The sequence below is a fragment of the Gavialis gangeticus genome, unplaced genomic scaffold, assembly GCF_001723915.1.
Source record: "Gavialis gangeticus isolate Ggan-Ray unplaced genomic scaffold, GavGan_comp1, whole genome shotgun sequence".
In the NCBI taxonomy this organism is placed as follows: domain Eukaryota; kingdom Metazoa; phylum Chordata; order Crocodylia; family Gavialidae; genus Gavialis; species Gavialis gangeticus.
Genome location: NW_017729030.1, coordinates 7,388,810 through 7,405,250, shown reverse-complemented (window position 1 = coordinate 7,405,250; position 16,441 = coordinate 7,388,810). Strand labels below are relative to the sequence as shown.

The 16,441-nt window shown below is 42.5% G+C and overlaps 1 protein-coding gene across 2 annotated transcripts in view; it reads left to right on the top strand.

Moving 5' to 3' along the window:
• The window catches only part of CASP3 (caspase 3), an 18,464-nt gene that overhangs the window by 602 nt on the left and 1,421 nt on the right, over positions 1 to 16,441 (top strand). Inside the window, exons 1-7 of one of the 2 annotated variants that reach the window (XM_019521907.1) lie at positions 2,139 to 2,221; positions 9,658 to 9,757; positions 9,881 to 9,909; positions 10,273 to 10,397; positions 11,369 to 11,497; positions 14,371 to 14,546; positions 15,737 to 15,854. In XM_019521907.1, coding sequence (XP_019377452.1) covers positions 9,683 to 9,757; positions 9,881 to 9,909; positions 10,273 to 10,397; positions 11,369 to 11,497; positions 14,371 to 14,546; positions 15,737 to 15,854 — 652 coding nt within the window. In that variant the 5' untranslated portion in view covers positions 2,139 to 2,221; positions 9,658 to 9,682. Of the gene's footprint in view, positions 1 to 2,138; positions 2,222 to 9,657; positions 9,758 to 9,880; positions 9,910 to 10,272; positions 10,398 to 11,368; positions 11,498 to 14,370; positions 14,547 to 15,736; positions 15,855 to 16,441 lie in introns of those variants that run through there. The other variant, XM_019521906.1, reaches the window with a different exon arrangement.

Sequence of the window (16,441 nt, the reverse complement as noted above, 5' to 3'; positions counted from 1 at the left end):
AGTCTCCTCGCCGCGGCGTGGGAGGCGGCGGCGCGGCCCCGCCGGACAAAGGCTGCGCCCGGTGCGGGGCAAGACGCGGCGGAGCCTGCGCGGACTTGGCGGCGCCGCCCCAGCCCCAGCTTCAGCCTCGCCCTTCGCCGCCTGCTGCTCCCAGTGTCGGGACCCGGCTGCCTAGCGCGGCGGTCCCCGCTGGCCCGGCCACTTGGCAGCGGGGAGTGGTGCCCGTTTCTCCCCCGCCTCCTGAACTGCCGCTGTAGAAATAGCGTTTGAGTGAGGTTGTACCCCTCACTGGTGCAGGAAATAGGCAAGAGGCAAGGGTTTATGTGGGTGGAGTCTTGTACTGGACCCCGGTTTGGTTGGGAGAGACTTAGACAAGCTTTTGAACGCAGTTAGAGCCGGGTAATGCTGCTGAAGTGTCCCTGCCTGGCTCCCTACAACTTCTCCTTTGACTTGCCCTGTCTTCCCCCAGTGGCCACTGTATTCAGCAGCTCAGCTAGGTCTGTCCCAACTGAGCGGTTACATTGTGGTTTGGGGTGTTAGCAGGAGTCTGGATGCCAGACTCTAGAACGGCTCCTCCGCTGGTGCGGCGCATGCGCAGCCAGCCAGCCAAAAAATGCCAAAGACTTGGTGACATTCTCTGGCTTGAAAAGTCCTGCTGCCTGAGCAAGACTCAGCTGACCCAAAGAGCTTCAAACTTGTTTCTCTGCTATACCACACATACAAATTATACGGTTAGCTGATGCTGAACTGGCTTGCCCCATACGTAAATAAAAGCCTGATCCCCAAACAGCAGCCTTCGCCCTGGAAAATCAACACCAAGCCAGCTGCTTATTTTGATTCAAGATACTGAGGATGGTTTTGGAAGAGGACAAATCACCAGAGCTGTGTTTATCAACCTAACAGCTGCCTACGGTACAGTTAACCACCAGTTCCTCCACAAGGCCCCAGAAATGACAAAAGATCTGTACCTTACAGAGGTGATATGAACCTAGTTCAAAAACACTTTTTTGCCAAAACTGGATGGGAAGTGAAGTAGATGGAGGTGACAGATTAATGGCCTCCCCCAAACAAAGCATACTTGCACCACTGTTATAGAACATGACCAACCAATCAATTTGGAAACAAAAGGTTTCATCTGCGCAGACAACCTGTGCATAACAAGCCCAAACACTAGCTTTGACAATGTTGAAAAATCCCTTATGGAAGCACTAATTGGCCTAACTTCATACTACACTGAAAACCAATTATGTATCACACCAACAAAAACACAACAATGTATGTGCCTTCTGTCTGAAAAACCATGAGGCCAACCACCAGCTCGGCACTGCATGTCTGGGACCCCACTATCCCACTGTCCAAATCCAGTTTACCTTCTAGTCGCCCTCAATCGAACCCTCATACAAAGTACACATGAAGACAAAAGCAAAGGTGAGCACTCAGAACAACTTTCTGCATAACTTCACCAGCTTGAAATGGGGAGTGAGCCCCTCAACCACTGGAAACACTGCTCTGGCTTCCAGCTTCTCTGCTGAGTATGCATGCCCTGTACTAAGTGCCTTGACCCTATTCTGAACGATAGCTGCTATCACAGGATGTCTGAAGCCTACCAGCCTAAACAGGGCTAGCTGGCAATGCTCTGCCTGACATCAGAAGAGCAGTGGCCCGCAGGATAGAATCATTAAGACAAACTGAAGATGTGATATGCCCACTGTATGGCCATTCTGTAACACCCAAACATCTGAAATCACGCAGGAGCTTCCAGACCGGCACCCAACCTCTCAATGCCACACTCAAGGAGACAAGACTCCTACACATGTGGAATGAAAGGCTGAATAAAGTACCTGACAGCGGAATAAGGGCATTCCAGCAGCCGAGCCCTTACCACTAGGGGCTGATGAACCATGGCAAAGGTGGCAGAGTCTCAACTTCCTACGTACCAGAGTTAGGTGCTCCAAGAAACTAGCGAAGAAGGAGCTATACCATCAGTTCAGCCATCTCTGACTGTGGCACAGAGCCTCAGGCTATGCAACTCCTGCTGTAATGTCTGCTGCTTGCAGGTGCATGTACAATGAAAGACCTCACAAAGTACAATAAATGAGTATGAGCATGTGTAACAAAATGGTCAATGGTGGTGTAGAGACAGGAGAAGAAGATAACAACAAAGCAGTTGGTCCAATAAAAGATACCACCCACACACATCCTTGACTCTGACATGGAAATAGTATGTTTCTGCAGCCCCCATGGTTTCCATCAGGGTCCCTGTCCACGGTATCCTCAACCTGAACCTGTTAGAAAAGAGGAGTGTGCTGGCATTTCTGTCAGGTTGCAACCCTTGACCTATGTCTTGTGGTTTCTTTGTTGCATATCTGCCTCCCATTAGGTATTAGATAAGCTTGAAATTCTGTTTCTTACCCCAGAAGCCATCTGAACTCTAAAAAGTGCTCAGTTGCTACAATGATGAAAGTAGTATAAGAGCTGTATATAATGGGTCTGTGCTGTTTTATCCAGCCAACATTTCTGGGTCATCTCTTCCAGGAGCAAATTCAAGGCCTGATATTTCTGTTGTTCCCAGATTTTTTAGGTGTCACTATGAAATCAGTGCAGTTCTTGACAGTTTTGCTACAGCCTAATAATTCTGAATAGAGTTAGTTAACATATTTGACTGAAGTTGTTGCTGAAAAATGTAGTTTGAGATTGACTGAAATATTTTGCAAATTTATGCAGATTGCAGCAAATCAAAAATAAATTCTAAAATGGTTGACACCTGTTGTTTTGACTTTCCTGATCAAAATACTGTTTAATTTCCAAATTTTACTTTCATTAAAATACTTCTGAAGATGTTAAATAATGTTCAAGAAGAGAATTAAAAAAATGATTTAAAAAACTAACTTCCCTTTGTTTCTGCATTGGTCTAGTCTTCTGAATAGCATCTGGGAAATTGAGCACAAATGGTAAAGTTTATTATATTACATATGGCCAACCGGTGAAGTTTATAGTATTACAGTAACAGTTGCTTTCAGTAAGTGGACTTAAGCTCCATTGGCTTCCCTGAACCTCTTTGTATAGACGCATAGTTTCACACTCACGATACATTTTTTTTTAATATCCTTCATTATGCATGATTATATTGTTTTTATTTAGAGAGCTAAGGACTTGAATCAGATGAGCTACTGCATTGGTCTCCACCCCTTTGCTTGCAGGAAATATGTTTCCCAAAGGATACTCCAGCATAGTTCCTGGCAACAGGAAATCTTGCTTTCCCCAGATACATCTCACTTTAGGTTAACAGGGAGAACAAAGTGTGATGCTTCCCACAGCAAATTATTTCTTCAGTATTGTTACCACTGAATGCTGGGGACTGCTGAGGTAATAAATGAAGAATGACTAATTGAAATTGGACCAGCATAATACAAGAAGTTAGGCTGGTGAGCTAAGAAAAGCCTTTTGGAGAGTTTACACCCACAGTGTAGTCTCTCTGCTTATTGTTAATTCATAGATGTTATGGCCCGAAGCCACCATTACTGTTATATGGTTTAACTTCTTGAATAACCTAAGCCATTTAATTTACTCCCAAATTTATGCTTTGAGTACTAAAGCTTTTAGAAAGCTATCCAGTCTTCACTGAAAGATTTCAAATGATGGTGAATCTACCATATCCCTAGGTTACGGTGGTTAATTATCCTCCTACATAATAGCTACACCTCATTTCAGTTTGAATGCTTCTCATTTTAGCTTCCAGCTACTAAGTATTGTCATGCAGCTGTCTGCTAGGTTAAAGAGCCCTTTGAACTGTAGGGTTTTTTTTCCCATTGTACATGGCCAGGTCACCTCTTAGCTCTCAGTTTTTAAGCAAATAGTTTGAGCTGTGTAAATCTCTCATTGTAAAGCATATTTTCTAGTTCTCAAATCTTTCTTATACTTTCTCTGAAGTCCTTACAATCTTTCAACATCCCTTTTAAAAGTTTGGACGTAATATCAACAGTGGAGTCTTAAGTCAGAAGGCAGGGTAGATATGCACTGTATAGGCTAATTAAATCAGAAGTGCATAGCATAAGCCAGGGGTTCACAACCTATTTATGCTGAGGACCAGCAGGTTGCTGATAGGAAGTGACCACAGACCAGCAAGCCGTGGACTGGAAGTGACTGTGAACCAGCAAATTGCAGACCAGCAGTGACCAGCATACTGTGGGCAGGTAACCAACCCTTTTTTTATATTCAGAATAAAAAAGGGTTGACTGCTACTCCACAGTATGCTGGTCACTTCCAGTCCATGGTCACTTCCGGTCTGGCAGTTAGCCCTCTTGCAGACCAGCAGATAACCCTTCATGGCCTGCCACGGGGCCACAGCCCAGGGATTGGGAACCCCTGGCATAAGCTTTATGAAAGCTTTGCAAAAGCTTATACTATGCATCTCTGATTTAGTTAGTCTGCAAGGAGCAATCTGCCCTGCCTTCTGCCTTACCAATTAATCCTTTCAGCCAAAACATTTCACTGGACATATATATTCATCAGGTATCTAGAATAACCCCATAATCCTTTTCTAAGTCATTGCTTTCCAGGATACAGTCCTCCTTTCCAATATGGCTTATACTGATAGTAGATTTATGGCTTTACATTTTTTGTTTTGTTTTGTGTTAGCATATTTTCTATTAATTCAGAATAAATCATCAAGTATTAGCCTTACTGAAAGAAATTTCCTTAGTGGCCACAGGCATAATTAGAAAACCAAATTACAGTGTAGTAACTCCATGCTTCAGCTACTGTGTCATGCAGTATGTATTGTTTGTTTTTTTTCCCCCATGTTGCATCATTTTACTTGACAGAGCCTAATTTAAGCATTTGCCATCTGTGATCTATGGATGCAAACAAACCATAAAGCTATCCCTGCGGTTCATAAAAAGAGATGTTTTAAGAAATACTTGTTTAGAGCAGTGGTTGACGGTGTTTTCCAGCAGTGGAATGGAATGGCCCAGCTTGTGTCCAAGGCAGGCTGGCACTAGGACTTGTCTGTCACTGCCGCTTCTTCCTGCTGCCACTTTTCTCTCCTGCCTGGCTGCAACACAGCACAAGAAAACTCCCCACTACTGAGTTGCCCAGATGACACAGCCCCCCTGCCACACCTCCCCCCACCTATGGACCCCAGCTCTGCTAATCAGATGCCATGGCCCATAGGTTACTAACCCCTGCTTTAGAGGGTTAAGAGACTAGAAACCACAGTTCTTTCCACGGGATGAGAGGAACTCATTTTCCCTATTGACACTTGAGGACTGCTGACAATGATTCCCATGAAGCCTTTGTCAGTGGAAGGATGATAGTTCCGCTAACACTTTTCACAACACTCCATAATTTTCTGGACGTGGCTGTTAGAAAGCACTTTTTATTCATCTCTTGTCCACCCATTTGGGCCAGGATTCTTTCCTTAAGTGTTAAAGAAACATAATTTTTTGTCCCTTTTTTTTTTTTTTACAGTATTATGTTCCGTATACAGGCAGTTCATTGTAATAACTACTGTTGTCTTTGTTTCATAGCATAGCATAATACGTGTTCCATGTGTGAACTGTGGTTGTATAGAGAGTAACTCCACAGATCCAGATTTCAGTAGCATGAGTAAGAAAATGTGCAGTATTTAATATTAGCAACATTCTGTAGAGAAATGTAGTTTAAATGTTTATTATTCAAGTCTGTTGTTTCTTTTTTCCCTCTAGGCTGGTCATTTTATACAGCTGTACTGGTCATTCCAGTATTCCATGCTTGCACACTTTCTACTTATTCTCTTATTTCAGGGGTGTCAAACTCACCTCCTCCATATTAAATCCACGCAGCAGGGCTCCTCATGGTCATGCCTCCAAAATCTCTGGTCCTCCCCTAACCTAGCAGCCTGGAAGGAGTGCCTCTGCAGGCCAGATGCTGCCCTTGGGCCATGTGTCTGACAGTCTTGCCTTACAAGAATATTTGCAGTTTTCCAGTGTAATTGTATAGGGTGAAAAACTGCAGAGAGAAAATAAATCACAGATGATCTTGTAAAATTCTTAACTCATAGCTTCTGTTCTGGGATGCTTATTTTAGTATCGCTGTGATGATCACTACTTCACAACAGTTGTCATATATTGAACACATGTTGTCTTGTCCATAGCCATTTGAATGTTCAGGGTGTTTGAATGTTTTCGGGTGTGTGGAGTAACTGGATACTATTCAGTTATTTACTCTTTTTATCATAGGAAATTGAATATTATTTCAATTTATAGCAATTTCTCATAATGTGTATGTTTCATAATTCAGATGTATACTTGTGTCCTAGAATGAAGCATTGTTAAACTGGAGTTAGGGACTGGATTTGTAATGGCTCTAACTCATTTGACTTTTGTAAAGAAGATTAGTAACTGATCATTGTTACAACAAAAGGAATAACCTGGAAGAGCTATGCTAAATTAAAAAAAAATTATATTCATAATGTACTATGCATGTAGGTTATGAAAATTATTTTGTTTTGTAACCTGCCAGCAGTTCTAATTTTTGGACCTGCTTCAAAGATTGCTTCTTTGGCGCACACCCCTATACATGAATTTACAGAACACATTCACTTATATCTTCTACCCCTTTTGTAGCATCTATCTCTTATGTCTGTGATCTTTTTATTATTAATAAAAATAAGAAATTGAGTAGAAGCTACCCTGTAATGCAAAGTAAATATTCTGCTAGCTAAGGAAAAAAGATGCATGTTATGCCAGTGGTGACTAGCTATTTCTTTGGGGGGGTGGTTATTTTATTTTCAATTCTATTACTGTTGAAAGCTTCTCTTACCTAAGCTGATACTTTAAGCATTAGGGATACAAATCTATAGAAGCAAAACAAGGAATAAAAATCTATAGAAGAAAAACAATAATTTAAATTAATTCTGAACCTGTTTTCCCAAAGTACTTTTTTCATCCTTCATAGTATGAGATCACCCTCCTTAGAGAGATATATCCTCTGTTTGACAGAGTATGACATCATTGCATTAGCTAAGTAAGATGAGGTAATTCTTAGCCATACTGCTATAAATTATCTAGAACCAGCCTTCTCCCAAGAGCATTGCTGCTGCCTTGTGTTGGTATCAGCATTGTGGAATGGAAAATAATGTTTCTGACAGAGCCCAGCAACAAAAAGATGACTGCTCCTAGTTCTGTCTTTTGTTCTTCAGACAAGTGCAGCTGGGTTGTTTCATTAAGATGCTCAAAAATTCCTAGGATGTTAAAGGTGAATTGCAGGTATTGCATTGAAAACAAAGTGGATATATTGGTGTTTTAATGCCCAGATCAAGGGGAAGTAGAGCATTCAGCACATAACTGACCTCAATCTGTTACTTCAGGTCTCATGGTCACAAAGGCTACCTCCACGTAAAAGACTACAGCATACATTAGAGTGATATAGCAGCTGTTACTGTAACCTCTCTAGCCTATGTAATTAGCCAAAAATATGTATTGTAAAAGCCTTTTTTTTGTATTTTATAATAGGAATTTACCACACTTTTTGTATAAAACGTTTGGGTTTTTTTAAATAACTGCAGTTCATTATAATTCAAAGATAGACTTACTACTTATTGGTGCTAAACATGGGGTTTACAATCTGGTAGTGTTTCAGGGGTATACATGACATTAATATCTTTTCTATACTGGGCAGTTAATATGCTGCAAACTAAGATATACATTAACAGTGGATTTCCCGTAGGTGCTGTAAAATCACACCTCAGCTTATTGTGCACTAACTTCCTTGTGTAGACAAGCCCTTAATGATTGTGTCTCAGTGTCCCTGTGCCCCTAGAAGAATAAAACTAGAGAGGGTGAGAATTAATGTAAGGTCAGCTGTAGGCTGAAAGCCCCATCTTTTCTTCATATTTGCACCAATCTTTACTATTTATCATTTCAGTTACAGTAGCAACCACCATCCCCAGTCAAGGTCAAATTCTACGCTAGGCGTTAGATGCCATTTGCTTTATCAGCCCCACTCTCGTTTCACCAGTTGGCACCACTTGAACCAGATCCCTAATCAATTCTAAGGGTACAGGCACAGAACAAAAAGTGGACATACAATGCACATATAATTCCAATTATAAAGCAGCCACATAGGGATGCAGCTAGGTGCCCTGGGCAGCAAAAACTTCTGGTTTCATGAATCAGATCTGATGAAATAGTGGATAGTCTGTTTATAGCTAATGGTAAGCTTATGTTTAGATTTGCTGTGTACTGTGTGGTCTTCATGGGCAGCCAGAGATAAACTGTATCTAGTTTTAACATTTGTATCTTTTTATGGGTTGCAGCAGGAGTGTAACTCTCTCCAGGCCCCCAGCTGGATCTGTGGAGCCAACAACAGCTGTGGTGGGTCTGGGTTCAGGTTTGAGGGTGAGTGGCCAGCAGCACAGGTTGGGGAGCAGGTGGCAGTATGGGTCTAGAAGTGGGTGGTGTTTGGATCAGGAGCAGGCGGTAGGAGCTGTGAGAGAGCAGACAGTGGTGTGGATCCAGGGGCAGAAGCAGCACAAATGAGGGAACAGATAGCAGTCCAGGATGGACAGCAACAGGGCAAACAAGGACTGTATTTGCACAACCCTAACTTGCGTTGCTGCTGATAGCCCTGTCTCAATAATCATTACTGATAACTAGCGGTGCTGGATTAGGTTAAAACGGTGTAAACATTTCCTAGTTATAATTGGATCAGGAATCATACCTGACTTATCAGTAGATGTACATTGGGTGGGCAGGAAGTCATATACAGTACATGGTATATGCTCCCCAGTAATTCTATGGAGTATGTAAATTACCTCGTCAGAGACCTTGCAAACCACTATCTAGCCTCAGTTGAAAGTCTGCCTGTTTGAGGATATTTTCTGTTTCTCTTATGTCTGAACTAGAGCAATCAGAATTTAACACTGTAGTACAGTAGTCAATGCGAAGTAGGAACACAGGGCTGGAAGGGGCCTCTCCAGTCTCCTGCATTCATAAACAGCCATTTAACCACAGATTTCTAAAAATTGGTCACTACAAACCCTCACATACAACTAAAAAGCACAAAACTATAGGTAAAACAGAATTCTTTCCTTCAATATTTGATCTAAGACTTAACATACTGTGGAAGTCAAGCTAATGTATTGTTTGTGTCACTCTTCTGAATACAGGCAACAAATCTGCTGTTCTTCAGGCATAGGGTACTATCCCTGAAGATCTGTACTAAAGGAGTTGCTATTTTATGTGTCAGTTCTTTCAGTATTCTGGATGGAAATGATCTAACCCCCCTGATATTGTGACAGAAAGCCATCTAAGTTTTGCTTCCATCAGTTTATATAATAGCACAATAAGATTTTTCAGGGCTATTTTCTATCTAATTATTTATCCATACTGCTATTTTATTTGCTGTTTTGAGCAAGTGCTGTCATTGATTAGTTCAGACTAACCTCTATGTCTTTTTTCCTGAGTGATTAAACTTAATATAGAACTCAATACTATCTACAGACGGGTCGTATGAGTCTTTCCAAATGTGCAATATTCAGAAAAAATCAGTTATACAAATTCAGTCATGCTGACCAGTTGCCTCAGTTGAAGTTATCTTGTAGTTCCTTGTGGTAATAAAGCAATGCATATATAAACTGAAAGGAGGAATTGGTTTCATACATTTCTGTTTTATTAGGTTTTCACATTAAAAGAGAACAACAATGGCAGACTTAGAAGCCGGACTGCAGTCAGGGGAAGATGTAGCAGATGCAAAATCTTTCATTGGCTCTAAACAGTGAGTGGGGTGTCTTTAATTTTACTGTGGTGAGAGGGGACCTTTCAAAGGGTATTGTGTGGGTTGGAACTGAGGGTTGTATTCACTTTATCTCAAAATCAATTATGTGCATCACCTGTCTGTCTACACTGTTGAAGTAGATGCACTTCCTGGGCACGTAGTCCAACCTTGTTAAAAATTGCAAATTAAAGAAGTCAAGATGCAATACAAAAAAGTAGATTTTTTTTTTTATTTGTCTAACTCTATGTTCAATAGAACTGTACACACACAGTTTCACATGCTGGAGCTTTACTGTTCAGCATGGTTCTGCAGGCTGTTTAACACAGGTGAATACCTGTACCTGCGTGAAACTGAGTGGAACTTATCAAGGATATTTTCATTGATGAAAATTGTATCATAACAATATTAATGCTGATATAACATTATAGCAAGATTATAAATGGATTGAGGACGTTTTATTTCTATGAATGCTTGGTGGACTTTATAAACTCATCTGTTTATATTTCCTGGTTTCAGAAAGAACCCACCTGCTGGTAAATCCATGGACTCTGAAATACTGCCAGATGACCGTTACAGAATGGATTATCCAGAGATGGGGATGTGTGTAATAGTAAATAATAAGAACTTCCATCAAGACACTGGTATCTACTGCTATTTCTATGTTCTTTTTACATTTTTGTCTTAATTGAGATAAAGCAATAACACGTAATTTTCTTCAAAATTTAAATATGCAACGAAATGGTCTTGATATTTGTAAGAAAAATTTGATCAGTACATACTGCAAAATATGTGAGGGGTAGGAATCTGTGAATACACCAGAGTATAGGAATAGGGAACTTGAAATCCTTAACAAACTGGTTTGCAATGCAAACCCATCTCAGGTCTTCAGTTTTGGCACATTACTTAAAGTCATAGACAACATAAAGCCTACAGGCCTCTGCTTACACCCAGGCTGGGGCTGAGCAGTGAGGAGCTATGATAGGGATGGGCAGCTGGAAGCTGTGCTCTCATTGTCACCACTTCTCTCTACTTCCTTCTCCTCGGCTGCTGTGCAGGCAGTTTCCATCTGAGCCAGGGCTGGGCAGCTTCCAGCTGTGCCTGCACTGCTGTTGGGGGCAGAGAAGATTTGAGGGGGAAGTGGGAGGAGTGAGTGGCCGGGCAGCTGGGAGAAGTGGAAGCAGCGCAGACGTAGCTTTCAACTCCCCTGGCTTCAGCACAGCTCACAGCTGTTTGGCCTTAGCACAGGCTCAGGCAAAGCCCCTTCGCTGCTGACACACCACCAAAACCACCCAGGCTATGCCTGACTGGACCCTCTGACCTACAGCTTAAAAAGGTTGCCAGTACTTGCCATAGATTATTTTTTCACAGCATTCCTTTTTCAGAAGAAAAATGCTGATTTTTTTTTTTAATGAATAACCTTTAATTCTCTAAATAAATGGCTAGTGTGAGCTGATGCTTTTTTTTACACAGGTGTAAATCTGAAATAACATTGGTTTCAATGGAGTTATTCCAGAGTTATCTGAGTATAACTGAGAAAAGTATTTAGCTCTGATATCTCACTCACATTGTATTTTCATAATGAACTCACAGTAAATCTTTTTTTAATCTACAGGAATGGCATTCCGATCCGGTACAGATGCAGATGCTGCACTTATCAGAGAAACTTTTATAACTTTAGGTTACAAAGTCAAGCTTAACAATGATCTTAAATGTGAGCAAATTCTTACCCTTTTGAAAAATGGTAAGTAATAATAAGCTAGGCACTGGGGGTGTGTGAAACGGGCCCTATTCAAGTCCCTGATTCGGGCTGAATCCAAGACAGCAATTCAATTCGTTGATTCGGATCACTGTCCCTGATTTGATTAGGCCAAATCTGAATCTGAAGATTCAGTCCTGATTCAGAGACTCAGTGATTCAGCTATAGACACAGCTTTAAATGTTTTTTCTATGTACCTCAAGGTACCAGGCATGGTTCATGAGCACTTCAATGCCAGGACAGATGGAGTGTCCCACAGGAGCGCAGTGTGCTTGGCGGTGAACTCCCACACATGCTCAGCAGTGAACCTGGAAGTGGACCAGAAGTACTTCCGGGTTCACCAGAGAGCACACTGTGGGCCCCCGCACCCACTCAGCTTGGCAATCGGCTGCAGGGGGACCCCAGGTTCCCCCTTCAGACCCAGGAGGCACCAGCTAGTGGGGCACAAGGGAGGACCCCCAGCATTCACGAGCTCCCTGGTACCATGAGGTCTGTAGGAAAAACATTTAAAGCTTTGTCTATGTCCAAATCTCTGAATCCTTCCAAATCTCTCTGAATCGATTCAGAGGGTTCTGATTCGATTCAGAGAGATTAAAGGATCTCCTGATTTGATTTGGATTTGGAGATTTGGCCACTGAATCAGGCCAGATCTCTGCCGAATCTAATCGGGGACCAAAGCTTCGCACAGTCCTACTAGGCATGCATATTACAATGTTGCTATGGTGTAAAGCACAGGTGTTGAACTCACTAACAGCTCCACACCAGATCCAATCTGCAGGGCTCCTCATGGACCGGGTCCATGGGGGTGGCTGCCATTGCCACTGTGGGCAGCAGTGAGGGGTCCCACTCCACTCCCCTCCCCAGGGACATCCCAACAGTGTGAGGAGCACCAGTCAGAACCAGCCCTGTAGTGAGGTCCTGTCCCTGCATGATAGGTAGAGCAGGTTTTATTCCCTGTGTAGTGATCTTACAGTGGTGGTGGTGGTGGGTCTGGGGCATGGATCCACTGGCAGCACCAGTGGGTCCAGATTTGAGATCTGGAGGTGGCAGCAGCAAACCAAATTCACTGGTAACGGCAATGGCCAGCAGAGTGTAAGGGCTCTGAACTTTGTAGCAGGGCATGCCCCCAACTTCTGGTGGTTTGCTGGTAGCGTGGCAGGCTGGATAGAGCAGGCCGTATGTTTGACACTCCTGGTATACATTTCTTCAAACACTTAGCGAGTGAATAGCAAACATTTCTAACCAGTAGAAAATCATGGCTACAAAAAAAAGTATGATTTCTGTTATTTCAGGGTCTTTGGGCTGGATCCTCTGAGATGCTGAGAACTTGGGAAGACCCAGCAAAGAATGTGCTTAATTTTAAAACTCATCTATAATCTACTAGCTTCAGTAACATTGTTCACATGCTTAAATATTTTGTGGAATTAGCCCAGAACATTCTTCACCTTGCAGGATTGCATCCTATATGTAGTTTACTAATACTGTCAGAATCTAAACTTCCTTTCACTTCAGAGTTGTGTTCACAACTGCTTCATCACTGCTTTCCTCTCACAGCCCCTGCTTTGGAAAGCGAATGAAGAATTATTTTTAATCTATCCTAGACTTTAAAGTTCCTTCCCGTAAGGATCTGTTCACTGTGTACTTCTAACATATATTAAAACTACCAATAATTGACTTAAAATAATATTTTTCATTTTAAATTTTATTTACATTTTCCTCCTGTATCATGACTTAACTTTCATATTTACTGCTGCTATAAATCTGCTTCTATTCCTACCATTACTTCTGTAATTATTATGGGGATATGGCCACAGTATTTCAACAGTCTTTCCTGCACCCCAAGAATCAGTTTTGCAAAGGTATTTGCTCCATATTAGGAGAAATGCAGCAGAAGAACCTGCTATACACTCAGCATGTCAGGTTCAGGTCTCATTTAGCCATGTTTTGATTAAGGAATCTGAACCCTGAAAAAACAGAACAGCAAGAAAACTTTATATAATGGAAAAATAAGACCAACTTTCTTGCCTGATCTGAAAAAATTGTAGGGAGAACAACAGTGGGGACAAGGCAAGCACAAAGGGCAACACAGTGAAAGCTTATGAAGAACTTGTAAAAACCCAGCAGGATATTTTGAGTTTGATTCAGAGATGAGTTACATGTTCTTCTGGAAGAAGAATATAATTCAGGTGAAGCGTTCTGGATCACTTTAATGTAAAGTAGGGTAATTAGGAAAAAATAAGAGGATTAATTGCAATAGCACTCAAAGAATGAACTCAGTGGGGCATGAAGTTAATGTTAACCTGAAACTATGCATATAATAGTGATAGGTGTTGCAGGAAACAACTTATAAATGTTTATGATAGAAGCTTGAATTGGTATTCTTGGCTCTTCCACTGTCCAACAAGGCATCTGATCCACTGTGACCCAGTGATTCAGGAAACTACACACCCCCTCATTGAAGTTGTTCTGGCAAGCAGGGGGAATGTTACTGTACTAGTCAGTTTTGGTTGTCAAGCAGCTCTTTACTCAAGATGTCAGTGTTGCTCCCAAAAATGCAGAATGTTGATTTAGTTAGTTTCTTTTTCTAAAGTTCAAAAGACCGGACCACAAGGTCTCTTGCCAGCAGTTAAAATTGACTGAGTGGCTTTCGAGGCAGGTGGGGTGGGGTAGGACTATCCTACGGTGAAGTTAGTTAATTTACTGTAGCCAAATACTGGCACACATGTAGACAGTAATGCTTTACTGCAGAGCTAATTAGTCAACTGCAGTAAAGGGCATGTGTAGATGCACCCAGGAATTGTCAGAATTCCTAAAATAAATACATAAATTGAATATAAGTATTTATCTTTTCTTTCTAGTTGCTAAAGAAGATCACAGCAAGCAGAGCAGTTTTGTTTGTGTGTTGTTAAGTCATGGTGAAGAGGGAGTGATCTTTGGTACAGATGGTCCTCTTGAGCTGAAAATGTTAACAGGACTCTTCAAAGGTCAAAGTTGCAAGACTCTAGTTGGAAAGCCAAAACTCTTCTTTATTCAGGTAATATTCAGCTGATTTGGTAAATACTTACTATGTGCAAGTTTCCCTTAGGCACTGAGGCAAAGCCAAGAGTTTTATACTTCCTTTGTTTCCTGCTTGAGGAATAGAGTACTTTCCATGAGTGCAAGAGGCATGACTCTGGCTCTTTGTAGATAGCCAGTTGATATGATAGGCTAAGCTATGAATTTCAGAGGGGTAATTGAAAGAATTATTTAAAATAGTGGTGCTCAACCTTTTTGGCCAGCTGGCCGGGTGGGCAGTGCCCAGGTCGTCCACGAGCCGGATCTTGTTGGTCCCAATCTGGCACAGGGTGGTTGCAGCAGGGCCCCATCCAGCTGCACTGAGGGGTGCAGGGGGCATCCAGGGGCCCCAGCCTAGCTCAGTGCAGGGGGAGGGGGCATGGCCAAGCCCCAGCCTGGCCCTGCAGACGGGTAAGGTGGGGAGCATTGCCCAGCCCCATCCAGGCCAGAGAAAGGGATATAACCTGGCTTCATCCTGCCATGGAGGTGAGAGAAGAGGCATGGCCCAGCCCCAGCCTGCTGCATGGGGTTGGGGTTTGGGAATTTGGCAGTAGGGAAGGGTGGCAATATTTATTGCCACCACTCCCCTGCAGCCAAATTTCCCAATCTGTGGGCAGCCCTGAAGGCTGGAATACCTATGGCTCCATGGGATGCATTTGTCCCACGGGCTGGAGATTGAGCACTCCTGCTTTAAAACATTAGTTAGAATTTCAATGAGTTCTTAAATATGAAATCAACATGTTCACTGTAAGGGTGGCCAGAGCCTGGAATACGCTTCCCAGAGAGGTGGTGCACTCACCTTCCCTGGAAATCTTCAAAAGGAGACTGGAGAGGCATCTGGCTGGGGTCTTATGACCCCTTCCACCCCCCAGTGCTCATTCCTGCCCATGGCAGGGGGTCGGACTCGATGATCTGTCTAGGTCTCTTCCGACTTATTGATACTATGATTCTATGTTAAATGAATAAACCTTTAATTTACTAGAACTGGGGCAATCAGTTACAGAAACTCAAATTGTTTTACTTGGCATTCTGACAATAGGATTCTCATTCTTGATTCATTTAATGGTTTTTGAAATGTGAAACAGCTCTTCAAACTATGTTTGAATTAAAGTTTTAATTAACAGTAAATATTGTGATTATGTCTTCAACGTTTTTTTCTTTACCAAGTAGGCTTGTAGAGGGACAGATTTGGATCCTGGCATTGAGACAGACAGTGGACCAGAGGAAAGAATGTGTCAGAGAATACCTATAGAAGCAGACTTTTTATATGCATATTCTACTGCTCCTGGTAAGAGCTTCATTGAAAAATTCTTCATAGCTAAATATATAGAAATGTGTTTGTACTGATACAGGCAAGGTTCTTGGGGTAGACATGATATCTTTCATTAGACCAACTGAGTTGTTGGAAAAAAGTTCTTAGCAAGCTTTTGGATGCAGTCACCCTTCTTCAGGCACAGGGAGTCTCTGCTGTTCTGCCTGGTTGGTGTATGTGTGTGTCTGCCTGGCTGGTGTGTGTCTCTCTGTGGCTTGCTTGTATGTATGTGCATCTTCCTGCCTGCCTGGCTGGTGTGTGCATGTGCGTGTCTGCCTAGCTGGTGTGTGTGTGCACGTGCGCGCACGTGTGTGTGTGTGTGTGTGTGTGTGTCTGCCTGGCTGGTATATGCGTGTGTGTCTCTCTGTGGCTTGTGTGTGTGTGTGTTCTGCCTGGCTGGTGTGTGTGTATGTGCATGTACATGTCTGCCTGGCTGGTGTGTGTGTGTCTTTCCGTAGCTTGTGTGTGTGTCTGCCTGGCTGGTGTGTGTGCGCGTGCGTGTGTGTGCATGTCTGCCGGACTGGGGTGAGTGTGTGCATTTCTGCCTGCCTGCCTGCCTGGCT